We start from the raw sequence: 17,418 nt of genomic DNA on the forward strand, positions 1-17,418 counted from the left end.
AAATCTCTCTATGCCCTTTGAAGGGCCTTAAAGTGCCAAAACATTGTAGTTTTACCAGCTGCTGCCTTTAGCGTACCCCATGCAGCATGCCTCAGAAGTTGTCTTTTTACCCCGAGTCCTCTTCTTTTGTTCTTCCCATATAGGGAACTATGCACAAACAGCTGCGTATGGATTAGTGCCGCTGCTACAGATGTTCGGAGGACAAGCCAGTGGCATGTTTGACATTGTGGGTGGGGTCAGAGGCTTAGTCCCACTGTTGCTTGCTGATGTTCATGGAGAACAACAGAAGAGGCCTGCTTGTCTCTTTGAAAACTCTTGTCAACTGCAGTATTCTTCCCTTGACTTACCGTATTTTTCGCTCCATAGGACGCACCGGACCATAGGGCGCACCTCGTTTTTAGAGGAGGAAACAAGATAAAAAATATTTTTTCTGATTTTCCTCCTCTAAAAGCCCTGTTTTTTTGAGGATCAGCTAAAAGTTTTGCAGCTTTTTTGCAAAGGGAAAAGCCCTGTTTTTTTTGAGGATCAGCTAAAAGTTATTCAGCTTTTTTTGCAAAGAGGGAAAAGCAAAGCTCACACATTCAACAATGGAGGCCTGGGCAAGGGGGCGGGGCTGAAAGGGAGCCGGGACTCTTATCTCTCTCCCGATCTCTTGCTGATCAGCTGCTGAGCGGGGTCCTTTCAACACCCCCTTTACTCTTTGTAAAATAAAAAGCATGATCTTTTGGCCCCTGGGCAATTCAGCTCCAGGGACCACCATTTGCTCCATAAGACACACAGATATTTCCCCTAACTTTTTGGGAGGAAAAATACGGTAATAACTACATAGTTAATCCAAACTGGCTGCTCTTAAGCTTTCCCCCTTTTCGCTTACCGGGCAGATGTTCTCTCCCACATACCCCGCCTCCATCTACAGAATTTGAGGTTGAGCATTTGTTAATATGGAAGCCCTCGGTTTTCTGGTTATTTGGGGGAGAGGTGGTGCTTTTGGTTGAACACTCCCTTTTCCTTGTGGTTCCCCCCCCCCCCCCAAGCATTTAAACCTCCATTCACAGAGGCTAAAATTCAGTCACTGTCTTATCTAACATTCACTAAGAAGATAAAATCCAAGACTGGGGAAAAATGTTATTGGATTAATCATTACTTATAAATTATTTTGTATTCTCATACTGATTTCCTTTTGGGAGCCATTAAATAGGCATATATAAAACTATCCTCAATGTCATTCATTGTCTCCTTTACTGTGAAATATGACCAGTGCCTCTGGCCTTGGTCATTTTGGTTGCCCCTTTCCAGTTTTTTGAGATGGGGTGATCTGAACTGTGCACAATATTCCCAGTTTGGTCACACAATAGATTCATATAATGTCATCATTTTAATGGCAGTATTAGTTTTTTCCTTTTTTTTTTACAAATCATATTTATTGTGGTTTCCAATAAAACAATATCATATGAAACATTCCAAATTACATTCCAAATTATTTCTCCAATTATAAAAAAAGTTCCAAATTATCCAAATTATTACTTTAAATTTTATTTAAGGCTTCCCATGCTTCAAATTCCGGAGGCTCTATTATCATAAATTATTGCTTTGCTTTCTCTCCCAATGTTTTCACAGCCGCTGATATATCCAACAAGTAAGATAAGTCCAAACAAACAGTATCGCTGTGTGATTTTAAGTCTGTACTCCACATTCCTTCTTTCGCCCTTGCTGATTGAAATCCAAAAGTCACATTTGTAGAATCGCCATTTTCTTCTTTATTATATTTCATATATTTTTCCACTTTTAAAAGTCCCGATCTGCACCAACTTATAAATCTTCGGAGGTTAGCCGTCTCACTTATAAATCATCACGTAAATAGAAAAAGGAATGCAGCCTTGTCCCTCCTACGATCTCACATTGCAGTCCGGGCATAATTCTAACTGCGTCATTTCTGGGCAGTCAACCAAATTCTTCCAATTAAAGTCTGTCAATGTCCAGGGGTTTCATTTCATACTTCACACATTTATAGATTATAGTCCAAATATTCTCCTCCATACTCAATTCTTCAGTCCTGCAAGTCTCACTTGTTATATAAACGTTGGGTCTTCTGGGGGGTATTTGCCTAATATAAAATCATACAATCACATAGTCCAGGGCTCCTCCCCCCCTTCTGTCCCGTTTCACATACCGATACAGTCGTAAATTCTCATCCTCTTCTTTTCAAACAGTGGCTGGATTCTTTAGCAAAATACTTTCTCCTCTTTCGTTTGAAGCATGCCCAAGGCTACTCACTAATTATATTTCTTAGCGTTGGGAATCCCGGACGGACAGGCCGGTCGCAGGAGTGCCGAACCTCAGGGGGGCTATCTGCCCTGACTCCCCTGCCCATTCCCGAAGGGTCAGAGCAGGTTTTGGAGCACCGCGGGCAAGCTGTCCTTCCCACATTCCTGGGAAGGTTAGGAGGCTGCATACCCCCAAAACAGCCTCAAAACTCCCCATGGAGGTCGGGAGCAGATGGAATTCCGACCATACCAGTCCGTGCCGGAAGCGGAACCGGCAGTATTAGTTTTTTCCAGTCCATTCCCTAATGATCTCTAGAACAGAATTAACTTCTTTTGCAGATACTGCACTCTAGGCTGACATTTTCCTTGAGCAATCCGTCACAGCCCCTAAGATTCCTTTCCAAGTCATTCATTGCCAGCTCAGACCACCAGTGTATATGTGAAGATGTGATTTTATTGCATTGCTTCAATATGCATCACTTTACACTCACTTGAAACCACGTTTGCCCATTCATCCAGTGACTGTCTGATGGTGTGCTTGTTGCGCCCTCTTTCAGCTAAAAGCTGCAAATGATATTAGCACAGGTGCAGGGCTTAGGAAGTTTTTTTTTTTTTTTTTTTTTTTGCAAGGCAGATATGTGCTTGGTTGCCCAGCAGAATGTGCTGTTGAGCAATTGCGTAAGATTTCATCCTTGAAACAACGTTCTACAATGTCAGGTTCTCAGCCCCATGTGCTCAGAAGTGGGAATATTGATGGGGCAGGAGAAACTTCCTGGTTTGAGTTCTGGATTCTGTGCTGTTGAAAGGTGGGACAATGGACTCTGGATGTGGGGCATGCAGAGGCTCTTCTGTGCTCACCCGCTGGCGACTAGTAGCTCTGGAAGGCAACGGGACAGCTTTTGAGCCATTGCTTAACTGAACCTTGAATTTCTAAAATGAAAGCTGCTAATCCTATGCCTTTCAAGTCATTGTCCCCAGCAATAGTGGCCCAACACATTTTGGGGAAAGGGCAAGATAGCAGCCCTCCTTTTCAATGTACTGAAGCCAACTGGAGTGGCAGTTGCGTCTTCAATGACAGGAGGAAGTCCTCCACCTACTCAGCAGTCTACCTTAGGGAGTACAGGGCAGGCTGACTTCTGCCCTGCGGCACACCCAAGGCAGCTGCTTCCTTCTGCCTAATGGTAGGGCTGCTGCTAAAGCTGGGTGCAGGGTTGCCTGGGGCAAAGCAGGGAGAGAAACATTCTGAAAGGCTCTTGCTCATTAAGAGTTCTGTGCTGGTTCTGCCTTGGGAAAACCTGGCACCAGCACGGCTCTCTTGGAGGGCATCTTTTCATATTAAAATAAAGTACAAATAGTAGCATCTTATTTTCATAGGGAGGGGGGCATAAGTGGCCTTCCCTTTTTGCTTCACTCCCCTTTTTGCATTTTATTACATTAATAATTAATCATACATAAATAATAAAAATGTGCACCCCACTACTGAGACCATTCTTTTATAACTCTCCACCTCCCAAAATTTTGACACCTCTTGCACTGGTTTAACCCCTTTCCGTTTTAACAATACAGATTCTACAAACACCCTCCATATCTCTTCAAAACCATTTCTCCTACATATTCCCAGTCTTACCTTAGTGGCACACTTTAATTTATCATTAATGCCTATATCCCAAACCTCTTTGTACCATTCTTCCATTTTATATTCTGCTTGCCCCTTCCACTTCCTATCTATAATTTTTTGTGCGGCTGTCAATAAATTTGTGAGCAAGTCCTTCATAGCCTGTGAACCTCCCACCCCATCATAAATTGATATTGGTGCTACCTCTGGACTTTTGGTCAGCTTTAACCCCATGATTTCTGCTATCTCCTTAAATACCCTTTGCCAAAAAAATGTACATATTTACACCCCCACCACATGTGAACATAATTCCCTGTTTCCTGGCCTCACTCCCTTTTGTCCCAGAAGTGTGTGTGAGTCTCTTGCACTGTTAAGGGGCTCTGCAAACATCATAATAGCCTTGCAACTGGAGCAGACCAAAGTTGTCCTAGTCCAGCATCCTCTTTCCTGCAGCATCCCTGTGGATCATGTGGTCCTCAGGATGCTCCAAATGTGTGTTCTCACATGGTGAATATTGGGTTAGGTGGCAGGAACATCATTGCAGCCAAGTGTTCCACTGCAATGATGGTTGCATGAACTGGCTTCAGCTCTCCCAGCCTCACCCCCTGCTCACCTCCATGACATGATGGATCCAGTCCAGGAACTCTGCCACCTCTGTATAAACACCAGGTTGTTCAGGCTCCTTGCACCCGGTCCCCTGGCTCCCAATCCCCACTAGGCGCCAGACGTGTTCAAGCAGACAAACCAGAGGTCCTCCCCACTTGGCCTGCAAAATGCAATGAGATTGTATCTGACATGTTTAGATGTCCTGGTCTCTTAATCCAGAGGGAAATAGGATTAATTTATTTTTTACTTGGCCCTCTCCTGTAACCTAGTCACTGCTTTTTACCAAGCTATTCTTAATTCAGGGAGAAGAAGAAGAATTTGGATTTGATATCCCACTTTATCACTACCCGAAGGAGTCTCAAAGCAGCTAACCTCCTTTCCCTTCCTCCCCCACAACAAACACTCTGTGAGGTGAGTGGGGCTGAGAGACTTCAAAGAAGTGTGACTAGCCCAAGGTCACCCAGCAGCTGCATGTGGAAGAGCCGAGACGCAAACCTGGTTCACCAGATTACGAGTCTACCGCTCAATCACTACACCACAGCCTTATTTCCACCAAGTTTGCTTGTTTAGAACATCTATAGCGTCCCTTCCTGTGACGGTGTTCTCTGGGTGGTTTATGAACAATAAAACATTAAAATACAATAATAGCTAGGGGTAGAGAAACAGTAAACAAATTCCAGCATTAAAAAGGCAGAAGAAGAGAAGACGTAAGTGAAACCACCAGAAGAGAGAGCTGCTTTATCGTGTTTCAACAGAAAGGGAAAGAATTTACCAGCCATGGAGTGAATGATAAACATTTGATTTTTCTTGGGAAATACCCATTTTGTACAGGAAAGCAACTTAGACAAGGTTCTATAGACCTCATTGGTTAAAATTAAGTCTCTGAGCCCTTTGACTTGAGCTGATGTAAGAAAAAGTAATGCAGGAAATGTTGTATTCTGTTTGCTCAAATTAAAACCTTCCTGAACGCAAAGGCAATTTGGAAAGCTATCAGAACACTAGGCTCTGATTTTTTTTTTTATAAAATGTAACTTTTGTCAAATTATTATTTCATTAATATGTAATACAGTTTGAAAACAATCATGAATTTTAAACTACTTTTCCTTACAGGTAGGTAGCCGTGTTGGTCTGCCATAGTCAAAACAAAAAATAAAAAAAAATCCTTCCAGTAGCTAGAGACCAACTAAGTTTGTCCTTGGTATGAGCTTTCGTGTACATGCACACTTCTTCTTTTCCTTAGATTCTGGCCATTCTGTGGGGATTCCCTCACCCCTTAGGGACTCCTCTCACCAGAGACAGATTTAGGCAGTGCAAACGATTCTGCTGCAATGGGCGCTTAGCCTGGGGGGGGGGGTGCTGCTGCAACTTTGACATCGTGAACTGAGCAGACGGAAGGCAAGAGCTGGTGGGAGTGCCAAATTTTGGTCTCACACAGTGCGCCGCTGAAATTTGCAAGACCGAAGTCCGCATTTGCTCTCACCCCGGTATTTCAGCCCCCACGTGTCCCCTATCCCACTGCAACTGCAAAGCCACACACTTCCCAGCTGTTACCTTGCAGGCCTCAGTGTTTCCATCCAAGTAGTGGGCACAGAGCATTCTAGGGCTGAGCTCCCCTGCCATCCTGCATGAACTGTTGCACTTCTGGGTGCTGAGCAGGGTCACTGTCACTTCCGTCAGTGTCTCAGCAGGGTCATCTGTGGCTGCAAAACAAGCAGCAACATCCTGTTCCTTGCAACAATGGTGTCTCTATATACATAAACTTTTTATTTATTTTTTAAAATAAAATCTCCCTAGCTTTGTTACTTACCATTTTCTAATCTTGTCGTGTCCTGAGCCAAAATCCAGCATGTGCTTCCGCTAGGGATGTCTTGATGGTACTGGGGCAAACACACAGCTCCAACAGTATCTTGGAACAAAGGATATATCTTACAGCCATTGAACTGAGGGTGTAGGAGTTCCAGTTCCCACCTTTGTGCCAAGACCAAGGCTTATGGCGTGAGAGTCCTTCTCAAAGTGGCATGGAAGGTGGCCGTGTGTCCTGCTTTGCAGTGGCCACCCCTTTCTTTAAAAGGATGCCCAGCCCAAGTCTGGTTTAAACAGCAAGCACAATACGAAGTTGCCCATCCACAGTTAGCAAAACCTGGACAACAGGCTGAGGAAGCACACTATGTTGCAATTAATTGCATTTCCATTTGAATTATAGCAATTATTTATAAATGTGCACTTACATGTATAAAGCTCCCTTTGCAAATCTGGATCCTTTGTTATGGGTAAATGGCCCACTGTTGTCGGGTGCTGGCACGGCTCACCTGAGAAACGCAGAGGCTCCTTCAGCTTCAGCATTGCAATGTCATAGTCCGGGCTGCTGCTGCTGTAGTTGGGATGGGGAATTGCCTTCTCCACTGCGACTTCCACCTGCTCTTTGACACTAGTGTGATCTTCAAGCCCAGCAAAGGCCACCCAGCCGGAAAGTCTGGAACTAAACAAAAATCCTGAGCGTTCTTGGCCTTCCAGTTCTGCCTCACTGGGCTTTTTCGCTTCCAGCACCAGAGGATGAATGTGCCAGACATTCAGAAAGGGTTTCAAGACCGAATAATGGCAATGATGATGATGATGATGATAATTTATTATTTATACCCCACCTATCTGGCTGGGTTAAAAATGTGAAAAAAATAAAACATTAAACACTTCCCTAAACAGGGTTGCCCTCAGATGTCTTCTAAAAGTCAGATAGTTGTTTATTTCCTTGATATCGGATGGGAGGGTGTTCCACAGGGCAGGCACCACTACCGAGAAGGCCCTCTGCCTGGTTCCATGTAACCTCACTTCTTGCAGTGAGGGAACCGCCAGAAGGCCCTTGGAGCTGGACCTCAGTGTCTGGGTTGAACGATGGGGATGGAGACACTCCTTCAGGTATACAGGGCCGAGGCCGTTTAGGGCTTTAGAGGTCAGCACCAACACTTTGAATTGTGCTCAGAAACGTACTGGGAGGCAATGTAGGTCTTAAAGGACCGGTGTTATATGGTCTCGGTGGCCACTCCCAGTCACCAGTCTAGCTGCCGCATTCTGAATTAGTTGTAGTTTCTGGGTCACATTCAAAGTTAGCCCCACGTAGAGTGCATTGCAGGAGTCCAAGCGGTCCACCTGTCTCGTTTTGCATGGAAAAGCCCAACGTTTGGAAACGGGAGAGAGCAGAGGAAACTTGTTTGCATACCCTGTATCCTATATACTAAGACTTTGCCTGAAGAGTTCATTACCCAACACCCCAAAAAACCTGGAGATGGGACTGCATCAAGTGCCATCCACAGGTAAGGACCAGAGCTTGCTGGTACAGCATCTGTTCTACATGCAAGAGGTATCACGTTCTATCCCCAGCATATCCCATTTAAGTCCCCAGAGAGGTTCTGCCAGCCATGGTGGGTAATACTGAGCTGGGTGGACCTTGATGTTCTGGCTCAGTATGAGGTTGTTGCATGTTCACCCAACAGTGACATCTTCTGGGGACAATACCATCCATTCTGTTGCCTCCTCAAAGCAAATGACACCCAGTGACCCTTATTGGCTTCCCTCTGCAAGAAACCTAAGGCCCCTCTTAGGTTCTGCTGAGTTGCTTCTGTGGCTACCAATTGATGGGGGCCATTAGCAGAGGATGGCAGCCTTCCCCTTTTTTTAATGCATCCAGATAAAAAACGGTGTCTCAAGGCTGAGCTGATTACCCACTAAGTAAGGTGGTAGGTATGGGACCCAGGTGGTGCTGTGGGTTAAACCACAGAGCCTAGGGCTTGCTGATCAGAAGGTCGGCGGTTCGAATCCCTGCCACGGGGTGAGCTCCCGTTGCTCGGTCCCAGCTCCTGCCCACCTAGCAGTTCGAAAGCACGCCAAAGTGCAAGTAGATAAATAGGTACCGCTCCAGCGGGAAGGTAAACGGTGTTTCCATGCGCTGCTCTGGTTCGCCAGAAGCGGCTTTGTCATGCTGGCCACATGACCCGGAAGCTGTCTGCGGACAAACGCCGGCTCCCTCGGCCTATAGAGCGAGATGAGCGCCGCAACCCCAGAGTCGGACACGACTGGACCTGATGGTCAGGGGTCCCTTTACCTTTACCTTTTAAGGTGGTAGGTAGCCAATGACTTACCTACAAGCTATGCACCAGGAGGACTTGTCCATGCAACTACAAATTTGCATCTCTACACAAAACTGTCCAGAAGAGCTGGGATAGCTCAGTCGACAGTGCATGGAACTCTTAATCTTAGGGTCGTGGATCTGAGCACCACATTGGGCGAAAAGGGTGTTGGACAAGATGACCCTTGTGGTCCCTACAATTCTATGATTCTATGAAAAACCTACAAAGATTTGGCCAAATCTGCACCTTCTTTCCTGCTGTTGGAGTCAGATTCTCCCACGCTTACTTGTGCATGCAGTGAGCAGCTGCGACGATCCATTCCTGCGACACCATAGAGCCTGCGCAGAAATGGTTGGCCTCGTGATAAAGGGTGACCTGCCATGGCCAGTGCCCAGGAGGTGAGTCCTTTCTCTCCATTGCCTGTGGAGCCTTGGAGCAGATGCCACACTCTGTGGGGAAGATGAAAGCTCACTCCTCAGATTAGCACTCAAGGAATCTGAGAGAAAAACAACCTTGGCTTGGAATAATGTTGAGGTGTTTCTTGGGTGAAGCAAAGGATGGGAATAAAGCATGCGTATTTAATACAGATAAAGGCTCCCAACATGCAAATGGCTGCACACATTTCATTTTGCACCCAGAGTGTGCATTGCCTTAGATGTTTGTTTGTCTGTTTATGAAAGATGGGTGGATGCTAACAACATCGGATTTGGCCATTGGTGGGAAGGTGCATTTTCAAGGCAAATCAGGGTGGCAATGTATGATGGTTTCTGAAGTACCATAAGGTGAGTTTGGGTTACTTACCAGAACATTTGAGGGCCACAATGCGACCCGAAGGGCATCTACTCCTGAATAAAATAAATCGGTGGTTAAATACTGTGAAGCCCAAACAGACCCATTATGCACAGCCATGACAATGTCTGGATACAGCAGCCTGAGGAAATTGGTCAGCTTATAGAATCCTCTTGAATGATCAAACAAATTTCTGTGGCATTTTCCAGACAAATACATCCTAAGGCAGATGTAAAGGTAAAGGGACCCCTGACCATTAGGTCCAGTTGTGGACGACTCTGGGGTTGCGGCGCTCATCTTGCTTTACTGGCCGAGGGAGCCGGTGTACAGATTCCGGGTCATGTGGCCTGCATGACTAAGCCACTTCTGGTGAACCAGAGCAGCACACGGAAACACTGTTTACCTTCCTGCCGGAGCAGTACCTATTTATCTGCTTGCACTTTGACGTGTTTTGAACTGCTAGGTTGGCAGGAGCAGGGACCGAACAATGGGGGGGGGGGATTCGACCTGCCGACCTTCTGATTGGCAAGCCCTAGGCTCTGTGGTTTAGACCACAGCGTCACCCGCGTCCTGGTAGATTACAAAGAGCCAATAATAGGCTGGCATCTGCCTGCCTCAGGAGCATAGGGGCCAAGGTCCCTTTGGGGGCCCCCCAATAAAATATTTGTGGAGGGCTCCCTCCCCCAAGTTGATGAACAGTGGCATTCAAATGGTGTGCACGCACCGTGTTTTGTGATCGATTATGCTTATCTGCCCCCCCCATATTTTATTCATCCTGCTCAGGAGATATTACTGCAGCAAAAATCTTTAACAAGTGGTTACAGGGGTGTGTGAATTAAAATGTACAGTACACAGGGGAGGGGAGTCAAGAGATTCAGAAAATCCCTATTTTGGGATTTGAAATTGTTTTGGCATACAGTTGTGTGTGTTTGTTACTATTGTTTCTGTTATGGTGATTTTTACTTTTGTATGGTTGGAATATATATATATATATAATCAAAAGAAATTGGATGCCACTCAAAAAGTCTGAAATCGTGTTTTGACATAGAAAAGAAAAGAAAAGAAAAGAAAAGTACACATGCATGCCCAAAGAGAGAGACCTTGTCTTCCACCCAGTAGACTGGAATGGGAGTTCAGCTTAGGCAGGGGACCCACCTCATTTGCCACTTATCCTTGATGCTTCGTTTCCAGTTGGGCAAAATCTGAGCAAACTCTTGGGTAGTGCTCAGCTTCACATCCGTTAGGTTTACCCCTTTGTGGTGGGTGAGCCTGCAGGAGTGACAGACAGGAGTCATCACTTTGGAAAAAAATCACACCAGTGTGTGTGTTCATGAATCTATGGAGCCACTGGCTCTTCCTACATTGGTATGGACTACTCCAGGGATGCCCTCCAGATGTGTTTGGACTGCAGCTCCCATCAACCCCAGCCAGCATGGCCAATGGCAAGGGATGATGGGAGTTGTAGTTCAGAACACATCTGGAAGGCCACACATTGGCTGCCCATGGTCATTTTAACTGGAGTTAGCTGGGATGCCTACACTACGCTTCAACATGAATTTTCACGTCAGTTTGCAAATAAAATGATAAAGACCACGTCAATTTAAAAAATGTTCAAAATAATCAAAGCTATCGGACCTGAAAGTTGCCACACACACACACACACACACACGCCTTTTTAAAAGCCTGGGAGATTTGTGATTTGTGACTGGCTGAAGCCTGGATAGCAGAGAGATTTGGTAAGAGACAGTGATTGATGCATTATTGGGTGGTAACTGGAAGTGTGTGTGTGTGTTGTTTTTGCTGCTGCTTTGTTTACTGCATTTGTATCAGATTCTTGTTTGCAATGTGTTATTCAGTTCAACATTTTGTCATTTAAAGACAGGTTGTAAACCACTTGCAGATTCCTTTTGGAAATGTGAAATGGTATGAGAATGATTTTTATTTTTTTAAAGGTAAAGGACCCCTGGACAGTTAAGTCCAGTCGCATACGACTCCGGGGTTGCGGCGCTCATCTCGCTTTACAGGCCGAGGGAGCCGGCGTTTGTCTGCAGACGGTTTTTCTGGGTCATGTGGCCAGCATGACTAAGCTGCTTCTGGCACAATGGAACACCAAAACCAGAGCAATGCACAGAAATGCCATTTACCTTCCTGCCGGAGCGGTACCTATTTATCTGCTTACACTTTGGGCGTGCTTTCGAACTGCTAGGTTGGCAGGAGCAGCGACCAAGCAACAGGAGCTCATCCCATCGCGGGGATTCGAACCACCAACCTTCTGATCGGCAAGCCCAAGAGGCTCAGTGGTTTAGACCACAGCACCACCCACGTATTTAATGTATTGAAATACATTTAAGTTTTTTTTTAAAAAAATGATAAATGGTATGGGAGAGTGTCTCTGAGGCAGACATGGTACCGAAAATAAAAATGTCACCCAGAAAACTAACAAAGAGTGTGTGTGTGTGTGTGTGTGTGTGTGTGTGTGTTTTGTTTTTTATTTATTTAAAAACCTTTTATTTTATTTTTATTCTTACAGAGTCAAAAATAGAAAAAAAATTACACAAAAGTTACATAGACAAAGACAAAAACATGCATCTCACATCCTTTTTACACTCATTCCCCTTTCCCCCCCTCCTTGGGAGATTTCTCTCCCCCCCGCCTCGGTTGCTTCTCAGCCTCCCCATTACATTATTTGTATTTGCTCCTTGTTCTAGGTGCATGCCCTTATGTCTACTTTTATTTCTTCTTTCCGCCATTTACTTGAGCCTTTACAACTCTGCCAAGAGATCAGCCTTTTCAATATGTAATTTGATATAATCCTTAAATGACTTCCAGTTACTTTCTCTCTCTTTTTCCTTTATCCCTTTTAATTCCTCATATTTTGATGCTAAATAATAATACGTCATCATTTTTAGTTGCCAATCCTCTTTATTTGGTACTCTTTCTGATTTCCAGTTTCTCGCTATTAGGAGTCTGGCTGAAACTGTTGCATACATGATTATGGTTCTGTCTTTTGCCTTGCCCAGCATTCCTAAAAGGAATGTTTCAATATTTTTCTTAAAGGAGTATTTAATGATTTTCTTTAATTCTTTGTATATCATCTCCCAAAACATTTTGATTTCATTACAGTACCACCACATATGCATAAGTGTGTGTGTGTGTGTGTTTGTGTGCATGTAAGAAAGTGCTACAACCAGAAAGTGCTACAACCAGAAATGGAAGATTACAATTTCAGTGATGTGAAATAATGAAATTTCTGGAGGGGTTCTGTAGATATCCAGGACAGGTTTCATATCTTGTGAGCTGACAGACTGATTTGTGCAACTGTTTTTCATAGACAAGACAACAAAGCATGTGGGATTGGGAGGATTTGACACCCCATCTTGCTGCACTTACCAGGCGTGACCCAACCACCTGCAGATTTGCATCCCCAGGGAGACATCCCAGTTTTCATGACATACCAGAAACCAGTTGGATTGACCCTCAACCTGCACTTCCAATAAGAAGTTGCTTCTGTTTATTCTGAAAAATACTAAAACGAGTGGATTAAAAACCTCATCCTGTGGGGCTTGATCTGCTCCTGCTCGGAAGGAATTCTGTATTATCCATCATTTTGGGGCAACCAGGCCTTCACAAGGCTTTTTTTTTTTAAGGGGAGGGGGAAATAGTGGCAGCAAGCAGTGTAAGGAGTATGCAGCTGTGTCTACTTCTTCCAGCTTTTACCTGGTTGTTTGCAAGATTCCTTCTGTTATCTTTCACTCATGTAGACACCTTTGCACAGATGAGTTGTGCTCCTCAAAAGATCCATTATCCATACAGCCAGCACCCCAAAAGCACACCCCACCTTTCTTCTAAGCACATATGGATGAACCTCTCAGTTTTGAGTTCTCTCACTTTCTCATTTTTCCAGTCTTCGGTTCATTAGAATTTGCCATTTTTAAAAAATGAAAAGAGTTCATTTAAAAAATGTTGTGTTAGTCACTGCAATATACATCAGCTGTATCCCGCATTCTCTGTCTGCTATTGCTAGGGCTTTTGCAGTAGCAGACAGGTGAGTTTTAATGTTGTGCAACAAAGGAATCCAATGCAACAGTTGCAGTTAGGCTTGCCAGATCAGAAACATCCCAGACCCTGAGATTTCAGGGCCCAAACCTGAGACCCTGGTGGTGTCAAAGAGGTGGACCCTGATTATTCTTCCTCTGCACATCCTCCATCCACTGAGCCCTGGAGATAGAGGTTCATTGGGACAGGGGAGGAGGGAGCAGGGGAGGGCAGCTCACGGTGGAGAGTCTATGCAATTTTGCAGCCGGTTCCTGATAACTGAAGCTTGGAAACAGCATGCATAATTGTAGTATCAATCAATCAATCAATCAATCAATCAATCAAAAGCACTCTTGCCCACCTGACAATTCAAGCCCTCCCCCTGCCACCCTGGAGGTCCGGCAACCCTAGTTGCAGTAACGGAAACTTGTGCAACACATTGTCATTGTGCAATCCATTGTACAACAAAGTTACCAACAATGTGGTTATGCGTTCTTTTGCATAACAACACCCCACTGGCGCAAAGCATTTCACAGGCAAAATGAGTATACCTCTTTAGTGCCTTTAACTTAGTGCTACATTGGAGATTCCAAACCTTTTTTGCTCCCAGCGTCTCCAGCGAGGGTGTCTTGGTCCTTCTCCCCTTCTTCCATCGTTTCCCTGCACCTTGTTAGAGCAGCCTCTGGGTCCTGGAGGGGGAACGACTCCTGAAGGGGAAGGGGCTTCTGCAGTTGTTTCACTAAGAGGACAATGGCAGGAGGAGGGTGGAACAGCAGCCTAGATACTGCGCCCCACACAGTAACCACCAGAGCTGGGCTATCGAAGAAGCAACTTCTCTCCCTGTGCCCACCTAAGCCAGGCTATGCACATCCTCCTAGCTGGCCTGTACTTACCCAGGAACCAAACCCCAATGGTTGTTCCAATCAGCAAGCCAAAGGATCCCAGGAGCAAGAAGCACCTCTGGGCTGTGCAGGAGTTTGGAAGAAATATTTTTGAAGGCACTTGATACAAAAGGAGAGAGAAATTAGATTATGGGCTGGGAAACTGAAAAATCAGAGAAGGGCTGTAGCTCAGTGGCAGAGCGCCTGCTTTTCATGCAGAAGGTCCCCAATAGCATTTCCAGATAGGCCTGAGGATATCCACTCCCTGAAACCCCAGAGAGTTGATGCTGGTACTGAGCTAGACAGACCAAGAATCTGACTTGGTATAAGGAAGTTTCCTCCTTGTTCCTATAATCCTGTTAGTGCTCTGGGATTCATCTTGGGAAAATCCTGATGGCAAGAGGTGGAAAGCAGGAGGAGGAGGAGGAGGAGGAGGAAGAAGAAGCTGACCACCTCAAGTGACAGGATCCACAGGCGCAGCACATCCCAATACAGTGGTACCTTGGTTTATGAACTTAATCCATTGCAGAAGTCCGTTCTTAAACCAAAACCGAGGCGCGCTTTCCCCAATGAGGCCTCCCACTGCTGGTGCCTTTTCACCGTTCGGGTTCCGTTCTTAGACCGAGGTAAACTTCTCAAACCTGGACACAATTTCCGGTTTTGAGGAGTTTGTAAACCAAATCGTTCTTAAACCGGACTGTTCTTAAACCAAGGTAAAGTAAAGGTAAAGGGACCCCTGACCATTGGGTCCAGTCGCGGATGACTCTGGGGTTGTGGCGCTCATCTCGCTTTACTGGCCAAGGGAGCCGGCGTACAGCTTCCGGGTCATGTGGCCAGCATGACTAAGCCACTTCTGGCGAACCAGAGCAGCGCACGGAAACGCCGTTTACCTTCCCGCCAGAGCGGTACCTATTTATTTACTTGCACTTTGACATGCTTTCGAACTGCTAGGTTGGCAGGAGCAGGGACCGAGCAACAAGAGCTCACCCCATCACGGGGATTCGACCGCCTAACTACTGATCGGCAAGCCCTAGGCTCTGTTGTTTAACCTGTATTCAAAGTCAGCCCATTCATGAGGCAAGGTGAGGTGATCAGGATTCATCAGGGCAGCAGATCCCGATGTCAGTCTTCCTTTCCCACTTGTTTCTGATGTAAATCGTCCCTCACCTCATCTTCCCTGGTGGGGAGGGGGATGCAATTTCAGGGTGCCAAAATGTCTTGGGCTGGCCCTGTCTACTGCCCACCAAGCTTTTATAACTCCCAGGTCCAATCACATCAAATAGCTCACCATTCCCTCTCGACGCCCGTGATCTCTCTTCTCCCTTTGCCTCTGAGGAGGGACCAGGGTTGTGGCTTTGAATCTGAGGGTCAAACCACACGTGACATTTATTCGCAGGGAGATGGCTGAAGGTCAACCCCATTATTTGGAGACAGCAGTTTTGTGGCGACTTAAAGACTAGAATGGTCTTACAGCAAAAGTTTTCAAAGTCTAAAGTCCATTTCAAAAGTGTTATATACTGTTAAATACCTTTCTGGCAGCCTCCAAATTTATGTAAGTGAGAGTTGTATGTAAACCACCCATCAGTCATTCTGGATCACATCCTGACAAAACCAACCACTGGACGTTTATCAGTATTTATCTTATGGAGACAGTTCCCTTTAACAGCACAAGGACTGTCAGGACTTACTAAATGAAACAAAACACTCCCTGCAGGCCTCCAATGTGATTTATTATACTGAGTGTGAGAGCCCAGGATGCCACAGTCAGTTTGTGTGTAAGAACATCAACTGACCTACGCACATGTTTTAGGAATCATAAATCCACTGCAAACTTGACAAAAATATATCTATCACTTGCAAAGCACTTTGGTCTCGAAAATCACAGCCCCTCTGATTTATCAGGTACTGCAAGAAAGAAACTACTTGTTCCAGGAACACTGGAAACAAGATAAAATGTCTGGATTTACAGACTTTTAACCTTGAGACCATATAGCCCCACTTTGGGGCATAATAATACCTGATATCGCTCAGCTTCAGCAAATGCAATATGGTAATATTTCTGCTTCATTAGTCACTGTTAATATGCACACAACCCACACCCCTAGCTAGAGAGACAGAGAGAGAGAGAGAATGGGGCTGTATGGGAATGGGAACTTCAAAAAGTACAGCAATTGCAGATAAGCAAAGCAATCAATTCACAGCAACAAAAACAGGTGATTACCCCATCATTCAGGTTTTGCTGTGTAAATTACCCCCAGCAGTGGGAACAGGAAACCGTAGTCTCAATTCAAGGCTAAACTTAATAGATTCAGACTTTTTGATTGGTTCTAACCAGACAGTTTCATCCTGGAGTCTCCCTCTGAAACCCCTCTGTTTGAGAAAGGAAACTCTTAAGTCAGAAGTGGCCTGGAGAGATTGAAATGACCCCACTTCTTGTTTCTGAATGCTGCTATTTCTGATGTCAGAAATTTCATTTCCATTTGTTCTTTTGCATAGAGACTAGCCTGTTAGTACACTGAAGAAGGGGCATTACCTTAAGGGAGTGTGTGGCTTGGACCACAATGGAATCTGAATGAAATTTGGTCAAAAAATATAATTATATTTCATGACAAATCTAGTCATGACACACACCAAGAATGTTTGAAGAAACCACCCCTGCAAAAGACAAAAAATAGGCAGAGTGATTTACCAATGTTTCTGACTTTGAATTGGCAGGGAATGTTGGAGGATGAGTGATACATCATCACTCATTTTATTTCCAGATTACCCCTTGCTCTCATATCTCCACAACTGTAGGGTGCCAGAGTCATGCTTGAGATGCTTGAGATATTCTGCAGCTCATGTAGCCACCGGAGAAGAATTTAACAGGGGTATCTTACCATTGCAGGGAATGCCAGTAGGTCAAAATGATGTCCGGAGCTTCAGTTCATCACTTCAAGGTGCAGGAGATGAAGGCTGAATAGGGCCAAGGTGGTGACCCATCATTAAATAGGCCGCTGGCTCAGATTCCTCTCCTTGTGCATGCACAATCCACGCACCTCCTACCCCAACAGTGAATAGAGCCATTGTTTCAGCCAGGAGGTCAGGTGGCTGGTTGGTTGATTTCC

At 45.2% G+C, this 17,418-nt stretch overlaps 1 protein-coding gene across 1 annotated transcript; it reads right to left on the reverse strand.

The window, feature by feature from the left end:
- Positions 1 to 4,364: 4,364 nt before the first annotated feature.
- On the reverse strand, positions 4,365 to 14,083 carry TMPRSS5 (transmembrane serine protease 5). Its single transcript, XM_033172533.1, has 7 exons — positions 14,026 to 14,083; positions 12,786 to 12,969; positions 10,551 to 10,664; positions 6,795 to 6,958; positions 6,293 to 6,391; positions 6,037 to 6,185; positions 4,365 to 4,645 (listed from the first exon to the last, which is right to left on the reverse strand). The coding sequence occupies exons 1-7, from the start codon at positions 14,081 to 14,083 to the stop codon at positions 4,478 to 4,480; spliced, it is 936 nt and encodes a 311-aa protein (XP_033028424.1). The 3' UTR covers positions 4,365 to 4,477.
- Positions 14,084 to 17,418: the final 3,335 nt, after the last annotated feature.

Source organism: Lacerta agilis, chromosome 15, assembly GCF_009819535.1.
Source record: "Lacerta agilis isolate rLacAgi1 chromosome 15, rLacAgi1.pri, whole genome shotgun sequence".
NCBI classification, from domain to species: domain Eukaryota; kingdom Metazoa; phylum Chordata; class Lepidosauria; order Squamata; family Lacertidae; genus Lacerta; species Lacerta agilis.